Source organism: Pararge aegeria, chromosome 27 (genome assembly GCF_905163445.1).
Source record: "Pararge aegeria chromosome 27, ilParAegt1.1, whole genome shotgun sequence".
Lineage (NCBI taxonomy): Eukaryota > Metazoa > Arthropoda > Insecta > Lepidoptera > Nymphalidae > Pararge > Pararge aegeria.
The window spans coordinates 8,047,229-8,060,954 of record NC_053206.1 but is presented as its reverse complement, the minus strand read 5'-3'; the positions used below and the strand labels follow the sequence as shown (position 1 = coordinate 8,060,954).

Here is a 13,726-nt window from a genome sequence, read left to right as displayed (position 1 = left end):
TAACCGTAGTAACCGTTTAGTATAACCGTATACAGCAACGCATAGGTGCATATTGACACCACAAAGCATACTTACATCCTCCGGCTTGTGCTGCACGCTGTCACCCGGCGGTTGCAGGGCGAGCAAATACGCGTGCAACGCATTGAGGCCGGCGCCGCGCACGCAGCTCACTGGGAACACGGGTACCAGCTCCGCTTGCGAGCTGGAAGCGAGATTCCAGCTTCACACATCACCATCAAATTTGTATTTATATGTATACATATAAATACATATATATATATATATATATTTTATTTATATAATTTTTAATCTTATTTATAGCACCACCTACCTCTTTTCTATGTTTTTATCCTTTTACGCCAAATCGCTATGTAGCGATAAGGTCACTAAATTGTACTCTCTTGATATGTATTGATATCTCTGTAACTATTTTTTTTCTTTGGTTTAAAATAAAAGTGTATTCATTCATTCATCAACCGGGTACGTGTCTTGGCATTGCTTACGCGCCGGTACTTTCAATGAGAATACAAACAAGTTGACGAACAATATCGTATTCACACAGCAATGAAAAGATAAAAAGATAAAAGTGAAAACTTACTCGTCTTCTTTTGCCGCGTCCGTGGTGTTGTCTATGGCATCTAGAATTGACTTCTGTGGCGCGACACAGTTTCGCGCTAAATTCTCATCCGTTATTAGTATAGGTTTCTGTAACAAAACATACAGTTTTATTTTTCAAAAGGCTTTTAATGGAGTGTATTGGATAGAAGCAGGGAGTACTTTGCGGAATTCCATAATATACTATGAAAATCAAGCTTAATTTGCTGATTATGGAGATATTGACTATACAATGAATAATTGTTAGACCGCACGGGTGCGTGCATGAGTGCGTTGTCTGCGTCAGGCATGCGTCAGGCTTGCGTGCGTTGTGTTGCGAGTTACAATAATCACGTCTGGGTCGCCAATGCAGCGCGATGCAGGGTCCTCGTGGCGCCATCTAGTTGCTCAATGCGGAAACTCCGACAGGCAAGGCTGTTCCGATGAAGCTACCTTGAGAGTTACTATAATCGCGTCGGAGTCACCAATGTACGGGAGCGACCAATGCAGCGCGATGCAGGATCCTGGTGGCGCCATCTAGTTGCGAAATGCAGAGACCGCGACAGGCAAGCCTGTTCCGATGACGCTACCTTGTCGGAAGCCTCTAGCAGTGCAGCCGCAGGACTTTCCTACGAGACTGGAAGTCGCAGACGACGCGGGTGCGTGCATGCGAACGTTATCCGTGTCAGGCTCGATTGAGTTGCGTTGCGAGCTACAATAATCGCGACAAGGTCACCCATGTACGATAGCCGCCAATGCAGCGCGATGCAGGGTCCTCGTTACGCCATCTAGTTGCTCAATGCGGAAACTCCGACAGGCAAGGCTGTTCCGATGAAGCTACCTTGAGAGTTACTATAATCGCGTCGGAGTCACCAATGTACGGGAGCGACCAATGCAGCGCGATGCAGGATCCTGGTGGCGCCATCTAGTTGCGAAATGCAGAGACCGCGACAGGCAAGCCTGTTCCGATGACGCTACCTTGTCGGAAGCCTCTAGCAGTGCAGCCGCAGGACTTTCCTACGAGACTGGAAGTCGCAGACGACGCGGGTGCGTGCATGCGAACGTTATCCGTGTCAGGCTCGCTTGAGTTGCGTTGCGAGCTACAATAATCGCGACAAGGTCACCCATGTACGATAGCCGCCAATGCAGCGCGATGCAGGATACTGGTGGCGCCATCTAGTTGCGTAGTGCGGAGAGCGCGGCAGGCAAGACTGTTGAAAGTCTTAAACCACGCGGGAGCTTGCGTGCGTGCGTTGTAATCGTCACGCGTGCGTCAGGCTCGCGTGCGTTGCGCTGCGAGCTACAATAATCACGAGGGGATCACCAATGTAGGCGAGCGACTAATGCAGCACGATGCAGGATACTGGTGGCGCCATCTAGTTGCGTAATGCACAGACCGCGACAGGCAAGCCTGTTTCGAGGACGCTACCTTGTTGGCGGGCTCCAGCAGGCGCGCCAGGCGCACCAACAGCGGGCCCACGGCGCCGGGCGCCAGCTCGCACTTGTTGAGCACCGCGAACAGCGGCATGTCCAGCGCCAGCAGGAGTCCGATGTGCTCTTCCGTTATGCGCGTGATGCCCGCCGTGGCTGAGATCTGATGAACCAAGCGATCTCTTGAAAAAGGAACTCTCAATCTGATTACAGCGCCCTCACAGGGTCCCATTTCAAATGTGAACATTAGATTGACGTTCCCTTTTGAAAATATAATAATTACTAGCTGTTGCCCGCGACTTCGTCTGCGTTTGATTTTGTTTCTTGATGTGGCATTCAATTTAGTTGTAGTTATAAAAAAATTTAAGTATTCAGTATCGCTAAGCCTTAAATGAGGAGTTCTGTCCTCTATCTCCTACCACATTCAGATCTACACAAAATTAATCACATATTATAACCTCTATAGTACAAAAATAATTATTTCAATCGGTTATAATTAATTTGTCGGAGTTATGGTGTAAAATCGCCAAACACTTTCATCCCCTCTCCCAAAGGAACCGAGCTTAAAAAGTATCCTATATTACTTCTATCACTTCCAAGAATATGTGTACAAAGTTTCATGAAGATCGGTTAAGTAGTTTTTGCGTGTAAGTGTAACAAACAAACTTACATTCGCATTTATAATATTAGTAGGGATTTGTTCTCGCTCCTGTTGTCCTAATCCTAAAATTGCCTGACTGGAGATCGCTTTTAAGCGATAGAGCCGCCTTTTGTATTCTACTCCAGGTTTTGTGTTTATCTTTATTCGTCCTTTATTTTCCTAACTGTGTAGTGGTGTACAAATAAAGAGTTTAAATAAATTATGCAAACAATTGCCTCATTATGCAAACAATCTTTCAAACTAGTTCGTTAGTTTACGGCCTCACCGTCTACTCGCGCAGTACGCCAGTTTGTTTACGCTTTCACGCAAAAACTACTAAACGAATCATCACGAAACTTTGTAAACATATTCCTGAGAGTATTAGAAGTAATATAGGATGCTTTTTGTGCAGAAATTAAGCTTAGTTCTTTTGGAAGAATGTGATTGACGATTTTACTCCATAACGCCGTCAAATGATAACCGATATCAATAATTACTTTTGTACTTTAGAGGTTATGATGTCTGTTTAATTGTGATGACTGTGATTGGAAATAGAGGACAGAACTCCTTAGCGGACGGCAGCAAACCACAACATTTAAGGGTTAGCGATGCTGAATACTTTAATTTTTTTTAGAACTACAACTAAATTTAATGCCACATCAAAAAAACAAAATCAAACGCAGACGAAGTCGCGGGCAACAGCAAGTGGTATTATAAACCTACATCCAAATAACTACAAACGAATACATAAAAAATATATACACAAATAAAATGTTTATCTCCTCAATGCGCGTGCTGAAGTCACGTTTGTCTCCTCATTGTGAATGTCTGCGTACTCACCACAAGCATGGCGTAATGCGCGAGTAGACAGTGAGGCCGTAAACTAAGGAACTAGTTTGAAACATTGTTTACATAATGAGGCAAGTAAGAATAAATAAATTAAAGACGAGTTATATTAGGTTTGTGTTTATCTCCTCATTGGGCGTGTTGAAGTCATGGTTGAAATACCATCAACACGTACGAAGCGTTTTGCTTCTTCCTTTCTGATCAGCACCGCAAAGGCCTGGAATGCCCTCCCATCTTCCGTCTTCCCCGATACCTATAATCTGGGTACCTTCAAATCAAGAGTGAATGGGCATCTTCTAAGCAAGCGCGCTTCATCTTAGGCTGCATCATCACTTACCATCAGATGTGATTGCAGTCAAGCACATGTCTAATTATTTAAAAAAAAAAAATGTTTGTCTCCTCATTGCGCGTGTCCGCATACTCACCACGAGCATGGCGTAGTGCGGCGAGTAGCCGGTGAGCCCGTGTAGCGTGGTGCGCTGGTACTTGCTGTGGCCGGCCAGGTCGAGGAAAGAGACCAGCTTGGCGCTCCGCTCGCCGATCCTCTCCGCCGTCATCAGCTCGGAGCAGCCGTAGTTCACCACGTTACCCTGTATGCAACCACGTCAAAGCAAAATGGACCTTACGAAACTTGTTTCAGAGTCGCTTATTCCTGTTCCGCTCCCAAAGGGTAAAACGGGACACGATATTATCAAGACTCCTATGTCCGTCCATCGGTCTGTGTGTCTGCCTATCTGTCTGTCCGTCTGTTGTGTGTGTTTTGATAATCTAGTTTTCTTTTTAAATAAAAAAATATACGACAATACACACATCGCCATCTAGCACCAAAGTATGCGCAGCTTGTGTTATGGGTACTAAGATGACTGATGCATATTTTTTTGAATAATATACATAAGTACTTATAATATAGATATTTTTGTATGTGCAATAAAGACTTACATTCTATCTATCTATCTGTTTGTCCGTCTGTCGACAGTTATCTCATGAATTATTTATATTCGATTGGGACCTTCAAGAAACTAGTGAAGGATCATCATTTGTCTCTATCAGCCGAACATCGCTGAAGCGGATCATTTTAAGTGTGTAATTTAAATTATTTCTGTATTTCATATAAATTGAGGATGACATAAATATTTTTTTATTTTTTCTTTAATTGGAAAACCAACAGTTGTAGATACTAAATAGTTAACAAATTGGTTGACTTAAAACTAATAACAGGTTTCCAATATATAACATTTATGTTATATATTTACATATTTATATGTGTTGTATATGATTTTTATTAGATTACATTAACTATAGGAAATTTCATGTATATGTATTTATATATAATATGTATAAATATATATAAATACAAATAAGATATAAACATGAAAGTTAGACGGTTGTAATTTTCACAGGTGATACATCTCTGTTGCCGTTATAACAAGAAATAAAAAAAAGCAGAATAAATAAATAAATAAAGCGCAAAGTAAGCGTAGCTTTTGTTATGGGTACTAAGATGACTGACGAATATTTTTATGATTAATATACATAAATACTTAAAAAATACAGATGAACACCCAGACACTGAAAAACATTCATGCTTATCACACAAACATTTTCCAGTTGTGGGAATCGAACCCACGGCCCTGGACTCAGCAAGCAGGGTCGCAACTGACATAAAACATATATTTACTAAAAATTGTACTCTCTTGCTCTGTATTTATATCTCTGTAACTACTTTTTTTCTTTGGTGTACAACAATGAATGAATGCATGAATGAGTACACTTTTATCATTCATTCATTCATTCATTCATATTTAAGGCGGGCTAGCGTTAAATATGAATGAATGAATGAATGAATGAATGAATGAATGAATGAAATATGAATATGAAATAAAACAAACGCGTTTTTTTATTTTTGCCCTTTTTAATGGACGGAATCCGTCGTACGACGCGCATTTGTCCGGTTTTTTTGTTTTCCTTATTTTTTAAAGATCTGTATGATGCTACTCACCTGGGCATCGAACCCCAGTATCTCGTGGCTCAGCGAAGACGTGCGACCGCTCTTCACCTCGTGCAAATGTCTGAACATGTTCAGCCGGGCGCTGCCACGGCCGTTGTCGAGTTCACCTGCAAATAGCATTCGAATTATTAAGGTGATAAGAGTTTCTTGATGCTTCTTCACCCTAGAATCTACTTTAAAAGACAGACTTGACCTTTGACGGCCGATTGGCGCAGTGGGCAGCGGCCCTGCTTTCCGAGTCCAAGGCCGTGGGTTCGATTCCCACAACTGGAAAATGTTTGTGTGATGAACATAAATAGTTTTCAGTGTCTGGGTGTTTATATGTATATTCTAAGTATTTATGTATGTTATTCATAAAAGTATTCATCAGTCATCTTAGTACCCATAACACAAGCTACGCTTACTTCGGGGCTAGGTAGCGATGTGTGTATCGTCGTAGTATATTTTTTTTTATTTTGTTCTCGTTCCGAAAAAAAAAAACGCTTGGAAAAATATGAACGCTTCATGAAAAAAGAGTATTTGGATTTACTGACCTTGCGTCAAAACGCCGATAAGGGTCGACTTGCCAGCTTCATTGGCTCCCATCACCGCCACCCTCAGCTCCACGCTCTGCTGGGTGTCTGCCAACTAGAACAAGGTCATCATCAAACCCATCATCGGCCCACTACAGGGCACGGGTCTCCTCCCACCATGAGAAGGGGTTAAGGTCGTAGTCCACAACGCTGGCCCAGTGCGGATTGGTGGACTTCACACACCTTTGAGAACATTATGTAGAACTCTCAGGCATGCAGGTTTCCTTGCGATGTTTTCCTTCACCGTTAGAGCAAGTGATATTTTAATTACAAAAAACGCACATAACTTAGAAAATTGGAGTTGCGTGCGCGGATTCGAACTCGGTCCCCCGAAAGTGAAATCGATATTCTACCCACTAAGCTATCACCGCTTACTTAAAAATAAAGTAAAATAAATAAATAATAAATATATTTATATATTTTTTTGTTATAAGTTACCAGGGTTGAGGCCGCAGTCCACTACGCTGGCCCAGTGCGGATTGGTGGACTACACACACCTCTGATACCTTTATGGAGAACTCTCAGGCGTGCGGGTTTCCTCACGCTGTTTCCCTTCCGAAGCGGTAAACCAGCTCGGCTTTGCTTGCGTGCCGATACTCTCAATGAGTATACAAACAATTGACTATACAAACCGCCAATCGCAATCATATTATGTGCAATTTATGTAGTATATAGCAGTGGCGTTTCTAGGGTCTAGAACAAGCAAGCCCAGTTAAATATAGAGGACTAATTTGACTCATTATTTTGCCGATATAAGGCAGTTTTTGTTGTGCCAAATCACAAACATCAACTAATCTTTGAAAAACACTAAGACTATGGTCCACACGCGAATAACGATAAGAAATTTTGATCGATAATTAAAGTCTGGCTTTTTGGCTTATATGGTAGTACCGCCACTGGTATATAGCACATATGATTGTCAGTTTGACTTAAAGTTGCGGAGCATTTTAAAATGAAGTTCAACAACTACTGAAGTACTATTAAAGGAAATTAACCTCAGTGTTCATTGTAATATTTCTCTTTCCATCAAAACTAGTTCATATTTCTTATTTTCTTGATCCAACTTATTTTATTATACCTTATTTTTAGGTTAACTTACCTTTCTAATGTACACTTCCGCGACGGCCCTGTTGGGCGCGACGCGACGCGCACGTGCGCTGGCGAGCACGGCGCCTATCGCGTTGGCCATGCTCCGCAGGGAACGTAACGAGGCCCTCAGGGGCCCGGCACGCAGGCCTCGCAGGGCCCCGCAGTCACGCACCCCTACCACGTACACAGCACTACCCCCTCCCGAGCGAAGACGCCATTTCAGCTGTTAACAAAAGTTGCTATTTAATGCTAATGGATGGCGTTACTAGTACTTTAGCCACTGGTATGAGAAATAGAGAGAGAAAAAAAAGTCATATATCTGCTCCGTTTATAGGAAATAGTTTTCCACTTACCATCCTGTTTTTTTTTTTTAAATTAATATATAAATATACTATGATAATACACACATCGCCATCTAGCCCCAAAGTAAGCGTAGCTTGTGTTATGGGTACTAAGATTGCTGCTGATTTTTTTTTTCATGAATATAACACACATAAATACTTATTGTATACAGATAAACACCCAGATTAACCCACGGTTTAGGACTCGGAAAGCAGGGTCGCTGCCCACTGCGCCAGTCGGCCGTCCAAGGACGTGGGTTCGATTCCCACAGCTGGAAAAATGTTTTTGTGATGAACATGAACGTTTTTAGGTATCTTGATCCATCCAGATATTGACATCCAGATATTATTCTTAAAAAAATATTCATCAGTCATCTTAGTCCCATAACACAAGCTATGTGTGTCTATTTAATTGGCGAACGAAATTATCACCATTCCCTTACAATTATGTAAACATATATGTATGAACGCTTCATAAGTGCCTGTGATAGGCCTACATGAATTAAGAAATTTTGAATTGAATTGAATTTGAAATGAATTGAATTGTGTATTGTAGTAATATATAAATATGTATATATGTTTCTAATTATTTTTTTATGTTCCAGGATCTTTTATAGAGTATTCAAAGCATAATAGACGTCTTGTCACCTGAGTCACGAGATGCTGGAACCTCCTCTCGCACGGAGAAACCAGCTGCAATTTGTACTCCACATTCCCGAACCTCGGCTCTGGAGGCAGGCTGCCGTAGCATTCGTCGCCAGAGTCCTCCGCATCGGATGTCCTGGAGACGCCAAAAAAAAACATTACCACCATAGAATTAAGAAAGCCCAGAATGCTCATTCAGCCATTATTGTATGACGATTGGTGCAGTGGGCAGCGACCCTACTTACTGAGTCCAGGGCCGTGGGGTTCGATTCCCACAACTGGAAAATGTTTGTGTGACGAAAATGAATGATTTTCAGTGTGTTGGTGTTTGTATGTTTACTATAAGTATATGTATATTATTCATCAGTCATCTTAGTACACATAACACAAGCTACACCTAATTTAGGGTTAAATTGCGATGTGTGTATTGTCGTAGTATATTTATTTATTTAATGTAAAAAGTAAGATTTAAGATGAAGAAGAAGTCTTTATTGCACATTCAAATATAAAACCAGTTTAGCAAAAAAAAAAAAACGATAGTATACATATGCACAAAGGCGGCCTTATCGCTTGAAGCGATCTACTTTAATGTCAATAACACAAGCTACACCTAATTTAGGGTTAAATTGCGATGTGTGTATTGTCGTAGTATATTTATTTATTTAATGTAAAAAGTAAGATTTAAGAAGAAGAAGAAGTCTTTATTGCACATACAAATATAAAACCAGCTTAGCAAAAAAAACAAAAAACGATAGTATACATATGCACAAAGGCTGCCTTATCGCTTGAAGCGATCTACTTTAATGTCAATAACACAAGCTACACCTAATTTAGGGTTAAATTGCGATGTGTGTATTGTCGTAGTATATTTATTTATTTAATGTAAAAAGTAAGATTTAAGAAGAAGTCTTTATTGCACATACAAATATAAAACCAGTTTAGCAAAAAAAAAAACGATAGTATACATATGCACAAAGGCGGCCTTATCGCTTGAAGCGATCTCCTTTAATGTCAATATTAACAATTATTAACAATTATTCATTGTAAAGTCAAGATCTCCTCAAGATAACCGAAGATCTGTTTGGTGTAGAGTATAAGGATTGAAGAAATTATAAATTACACCGTACAGATGCTCCTGCTTTTCGCGGAGTATAGCAAATTAAGCTTAATATTCATAATATATCATGGAATTCCGCAAATTAACGCCTGCTTCTGTCCAATATTTAGTGTCAATATTTCATTTTTGGGTTTCATATGTACTTTTTAAAATGGATGGAAAATGTAAAATGAATGATTTAAATTAAATTAAAAAATTAAATTAATTTTTAATTAAATTCCATTTAAATCCATCCATTTTTTTTTTTTTGAATAAATAAGATTTTTTCTAGCTAACAAACTTTTTTCCCATTTACCCATTTTATGGTGCTCACCATAAACAGAACTGCTTGAAAACATAAGAGGTAAAATATTTACTGTCAGCTGCTAAATGGTATGAAGTGAGTAAACGTTTGTTCGAGAAACCGCGCCAAAGTGGAGTGGTTTTTGATGCTTCAACATTAGTTGTGTACACGGTTTCTGTACGTTCTTACTTCTGTGGTTAGCGTGAATAGTACTTTCCGTTCTACCCGGCTAAGTTTGTTGTGGGCTCTTCTTAGACCGGGGCGCGCTTGGAACCCTCGTAGCTTTAGATTTAAGTTGGCGAACGAAGTTATCACCATCCCGTTACAATTATGTAAACAAATATGTATGAACGCTTCATAAGTGCCTGTGATAGGCGTACATGAATAAAGAAATTTTTAATTTGAATTTGAATTAGTACGAAATCGAATGACATTTGAAAGTTGATAGGTATGTAAAAGAAAGTATTGAACTCACGTATCATCGCAAAACTCGTCCATATCATCGGAACTGTAAAAGAAGTCACTCTCCAGATCCTCAGCATTGAAATCCCCAGCCAGATACATGTCGTCCTTTATACCGACTTTCTCCAATTTATCTATAACATTGTACACCCGGTCGGCGAACGCATCTTTTTTATCTTTCCCATTGCTATCTACGTTATCTTTCCTTTTGGATTTTTTGTAATCCTCATCGGCTTTCAAATCGTTGACGTTCTTGCCGATTTTTTCACCGCATATTTTGGGTATAGCCGATTGATTGTTCAGAGTCTCTGGCAGGTCTACGGTCTCATGCCACGCTGCGTTTGGTAGCATGTCTTTGGCTGGCGATATTTTGTTCTTTTTCCGTCTGCTTTTGCGCCCCGAATTCCTTCTGCGCGGTTTCTTGTCGCCGTCCGTTTTTGTGTCTGTGGAATCATTCGAAATTTAAATTTAAAAAAAGTTTTTTTTTTTTGCCACCATCACACTACACATCGCCACCTAGCCCCAAAGTTAGCGTAGCTTGTGTTATGGGTACTGAGATGACTGATGAATATTTTTATGAATAACTTATAATATACATATAAGCACCCAGACACTGAAGAACATTCATGCTCATCACAAAAACATTTTCCAGTTGTGGGAGTCGAACCCACGGCCTTGGACTCAGAAAGCAGGGTCGCTGCAAACTGCGTCAATCGGCCTTTTAAAAGTTGCAAGTTGTTATTTCTCAAAGTCAAAGTCAAAGTCAAATATTTCTTTATTCAAATAGGCACATAGATGGCAGTTTTGATGCGCTGATTACATACAAAATGTGAACATAGCAGTGAGTTGTGATGGCGATAACTACATTCGTAAACTTAAAACTAAAGCTACGAGGGTATTTGCGATCGAATCCATAGAATTAAGAACGTATATAACCCTCATTTAGCCATTATTGCATGCGGTGCATTGTATTCAAAAAAAGGTGAAAACGCCCCGCGGAATTTTGCTAGCTCACAAACTTTTCGAATTTTTAGATCTCCACATTTCGGATTCGACTCACAAAGACTATATTATTACAAACATGTATATACTAGCTGTTGCCCGCGACTTCGTCTGCATTTGATATTGTTTTTTGATATGGCATTCAATTTTGTTACAGTTCTAAAAAAGTTTAAAGTATTCAGTATCGCTAAACCTTAAATGCTTCTGTCCGCTGAGGAATTCTGTCCTCTACCTCCAATCACATTCATCAGATCCAAACAAAGTTTGGGCAGAATTAAACACATATTATAACCTCTATAGTAAAAAAATAATTATTTAAATCGGTTATAATTTGTCGGAGTTACGGTGTAAAATCGCCAAACACTTTCATCCCCTCTCCCAAAGGAATTGAGCTTAATGTCAGGATAAAAAGTATCCTATATTACTTCTAACACTTCCAAGAATATGTGTACGAAGTTTCATGAGGATCGGTTAAGTAGTTTTTGCGTGAAAGCGTAAGAAACCAATTTACATTGACATTTATAATTTTATTAGGGATAGGGATGTACACTGTCAAACCTTATAGCTAACTTCAGGGTGTCGGTTTCTTGTGACGGTGTGCGCGCGCATCCTTATAATTTGCTCTCATCATTTTTCCCTAACGCGCCAAAAGGAGCATAACATCAAAAATATACCGACCTTCATCTTGACGGTTGACTTCGAAGAAGTTCTCGATGTAACTGCAGTCCTTCACCAGTATCTCGCTACTGAGGTCGGGCTCGCAAAGGAAGGAGGACTCCTCGGGCAACGTCTCGTTCTTACCGTGCGAGCGGCGACCTCTCCGACGACCTGTTGAGTCATACTCGTCATAATCATTGAATGAATAAATGATGAATGAATGAATGAATGAATGAATGACTGAATGATTGAATGAATGAATGAATGAATGAACATACTACGGCGATACACACACCGCCATCTAGCCTCAAAGTAAGCGTAGCTTGTGTTATGGGTACTAAGACGACTGATGAATATTTTTATGAATAATATACATAAATACTTAGAATAAACATATAAACACCCAGACACACACAAACATTTTCCAGTTGTGGGAATCGAACCCACGGCCCTGGGCTCAGAAAGCAGGGTTGCTGCAAACTGCGCCGATCGGCTGTCTAAATGAATGAATGAATGAATGAATATACTTTTATTGAACACCACAAAAAGGACATAAAAAAATAAAAGTATAACAAAACAACGTATATTTAGCGGCCTCATCGCTTCATAGCGATTCCTTCCAGGCAACCAATGGCGAAGAAAACAGATACAGAAAATAGTTTGGTGGTGCACATATACACATAAAATAAAAATATATAATATACAAGCAAAACCCCAGCGCCATCTGTCGGGCTGTTTTGTGAATCTAAACCATCCAGGGTGCCACCCAAACGCATACCAAAAAATTCATTCATATCGGTCCAGTCGTTTAGGAGGAGTTCAGTGACATACACACAAGATATATATATAAAGATATTTAAAACAATATTTGTAACTAAATACAAAGTTTGTAATAAAAAAGAAACTACCAATACAAATATTAAATTATATTACTTTCAAATAATATTCAATAAAATAATAATTAAAAATAAAATCATAGTATTTTTTTTTGTCTTTCAAAGATCTGCGTCATTAAAGTGTCTATTGTATTGTAGCTCTTGTGTGTAGCATTTTATTGCATAATTTTATAAGTTTCATAGTGTTTTTATCTAACTTGCTATCTAATTATAGTGCACTATAATCGATACAATATTTTAAAAAACGTGTGTGTACTTATGTACACGCGATAGAAGTTATACTTCTTTAGCGTAACGAGATAGAAATCTTTTCAAAATTTGTATCTTACGCCTTATTCTACGTTCATAGAGAAAACGACACTAACAATAGAAAAAAGGTATTTAATACATTGACAGTTTTATTATAACGCATGATCTAGTTAACTCCAGTTGAGTAAAGATCATTTAAATAACTAAAAACATTCTACGTAATTAAAGAAATAGACAATAATAAACATGTAACCAATTCTACGTGACGGGGCAAAAGGGGCGGGGCGACGGAGTTATAAGATTCGTGTGAAGAATAAAGTTGTATTTAGAATTCACTTAGAATTACTTGACAGTCTAGAACAGTGTCCCTGGCTGAAGTCCCACGCAGTGGAAGCAAAAGCTGGAAGCACGTCCTGTAGGCTCAACTAGCAAGGTTCCTAACTACAGCGTCCGGCAAGTGTCTTCGAGAGGAAAGCGTTTGCTGAAGCACTACAGGCAGGTACCGCTAGTGATTGACAATGGTGTGTGTGGATTCGAAATGTTAGTAGCTGTGAACCTTACGGGTTTCAACAGCGTCACCGGTGGGTCGGGGCGAGCGCGTAGCGTCGCCTGATGAAGGGTTTTGAGCCCCAGGGCTCGAGGAATATCGGGGTGACGTCTACCTAGGGGCGTCTCCTGCGAGACTCGGACCTCGGCTTAGGCGGACGTCGGAATTTGGAGGACTGATCGGACGGTGATTAGTCCGTACGTGCCCGTGGCCGTGGATTGTGTCTTCGTCCGGGTGACGTAAGAAATCGGGGACCTCGTCTTCGTCGGTGTTTAGCCCTAAAGCCCCAGCATAGGGAGCGTTGTCCGTCGTTAGGTCGTCGTCGGGGTCGTCAAGGAAGTGTCTGG

The 13,726-nt window shown here is 40.2% G+C and overlaps 1 protein-coding gene across 1 annotated transcript in view; it reads right to left on the bottom strand.

Annotated features, from left to right (window-relative positions):
- LOC120635624 (GTP-binding protein 2) overlaps window positions 1-13,726 on the bottom strand; it is a 32,116-nt gene that overhangs the window by 11,091 nt on the left and 7,299 nt on the right. Inside the window, exons 3-12 of the mRNA XM_039906653.1 lie at window positions 11,709-11,858; window positions 10,042-10,471; window positions 8,170-8,302; window positions 7,191-7,403; window positions 6,053-6,146; window positions 5,511-5,626; window positions 3,937-4,101; window positions 2,024-2,188; window positions 599-705; window positions 76-202 (exon numbers count right to left, since the gene is read on the bottom strand). Of these exons, the coding sequence (XP_039762587.1) occupies window positions 76-202; window positions 599-705; window positions 2,024-2,188; window positions 3,937-4,101; window positions 5,511-5,626; window positions 6,053-6,146; window positions 7,191-7,403; window positions 8,170-8,302; window positions 10,042-10,471; window positions 11,709-11,858 (1,700 nt within the window). The remainder of the gene's footprint in view (window positions 1-75; window positions 203-598; window positions 706-2,023; window positions 2,189-3,936; window positions 4,102-5,510; window positions 5,627-6,052; window positions 6,147-7,190; window positions 7,404-8,169; window positions 8,303-10,041; window positions 10,472-11,708; window positions 11,859-13,726) is intronic.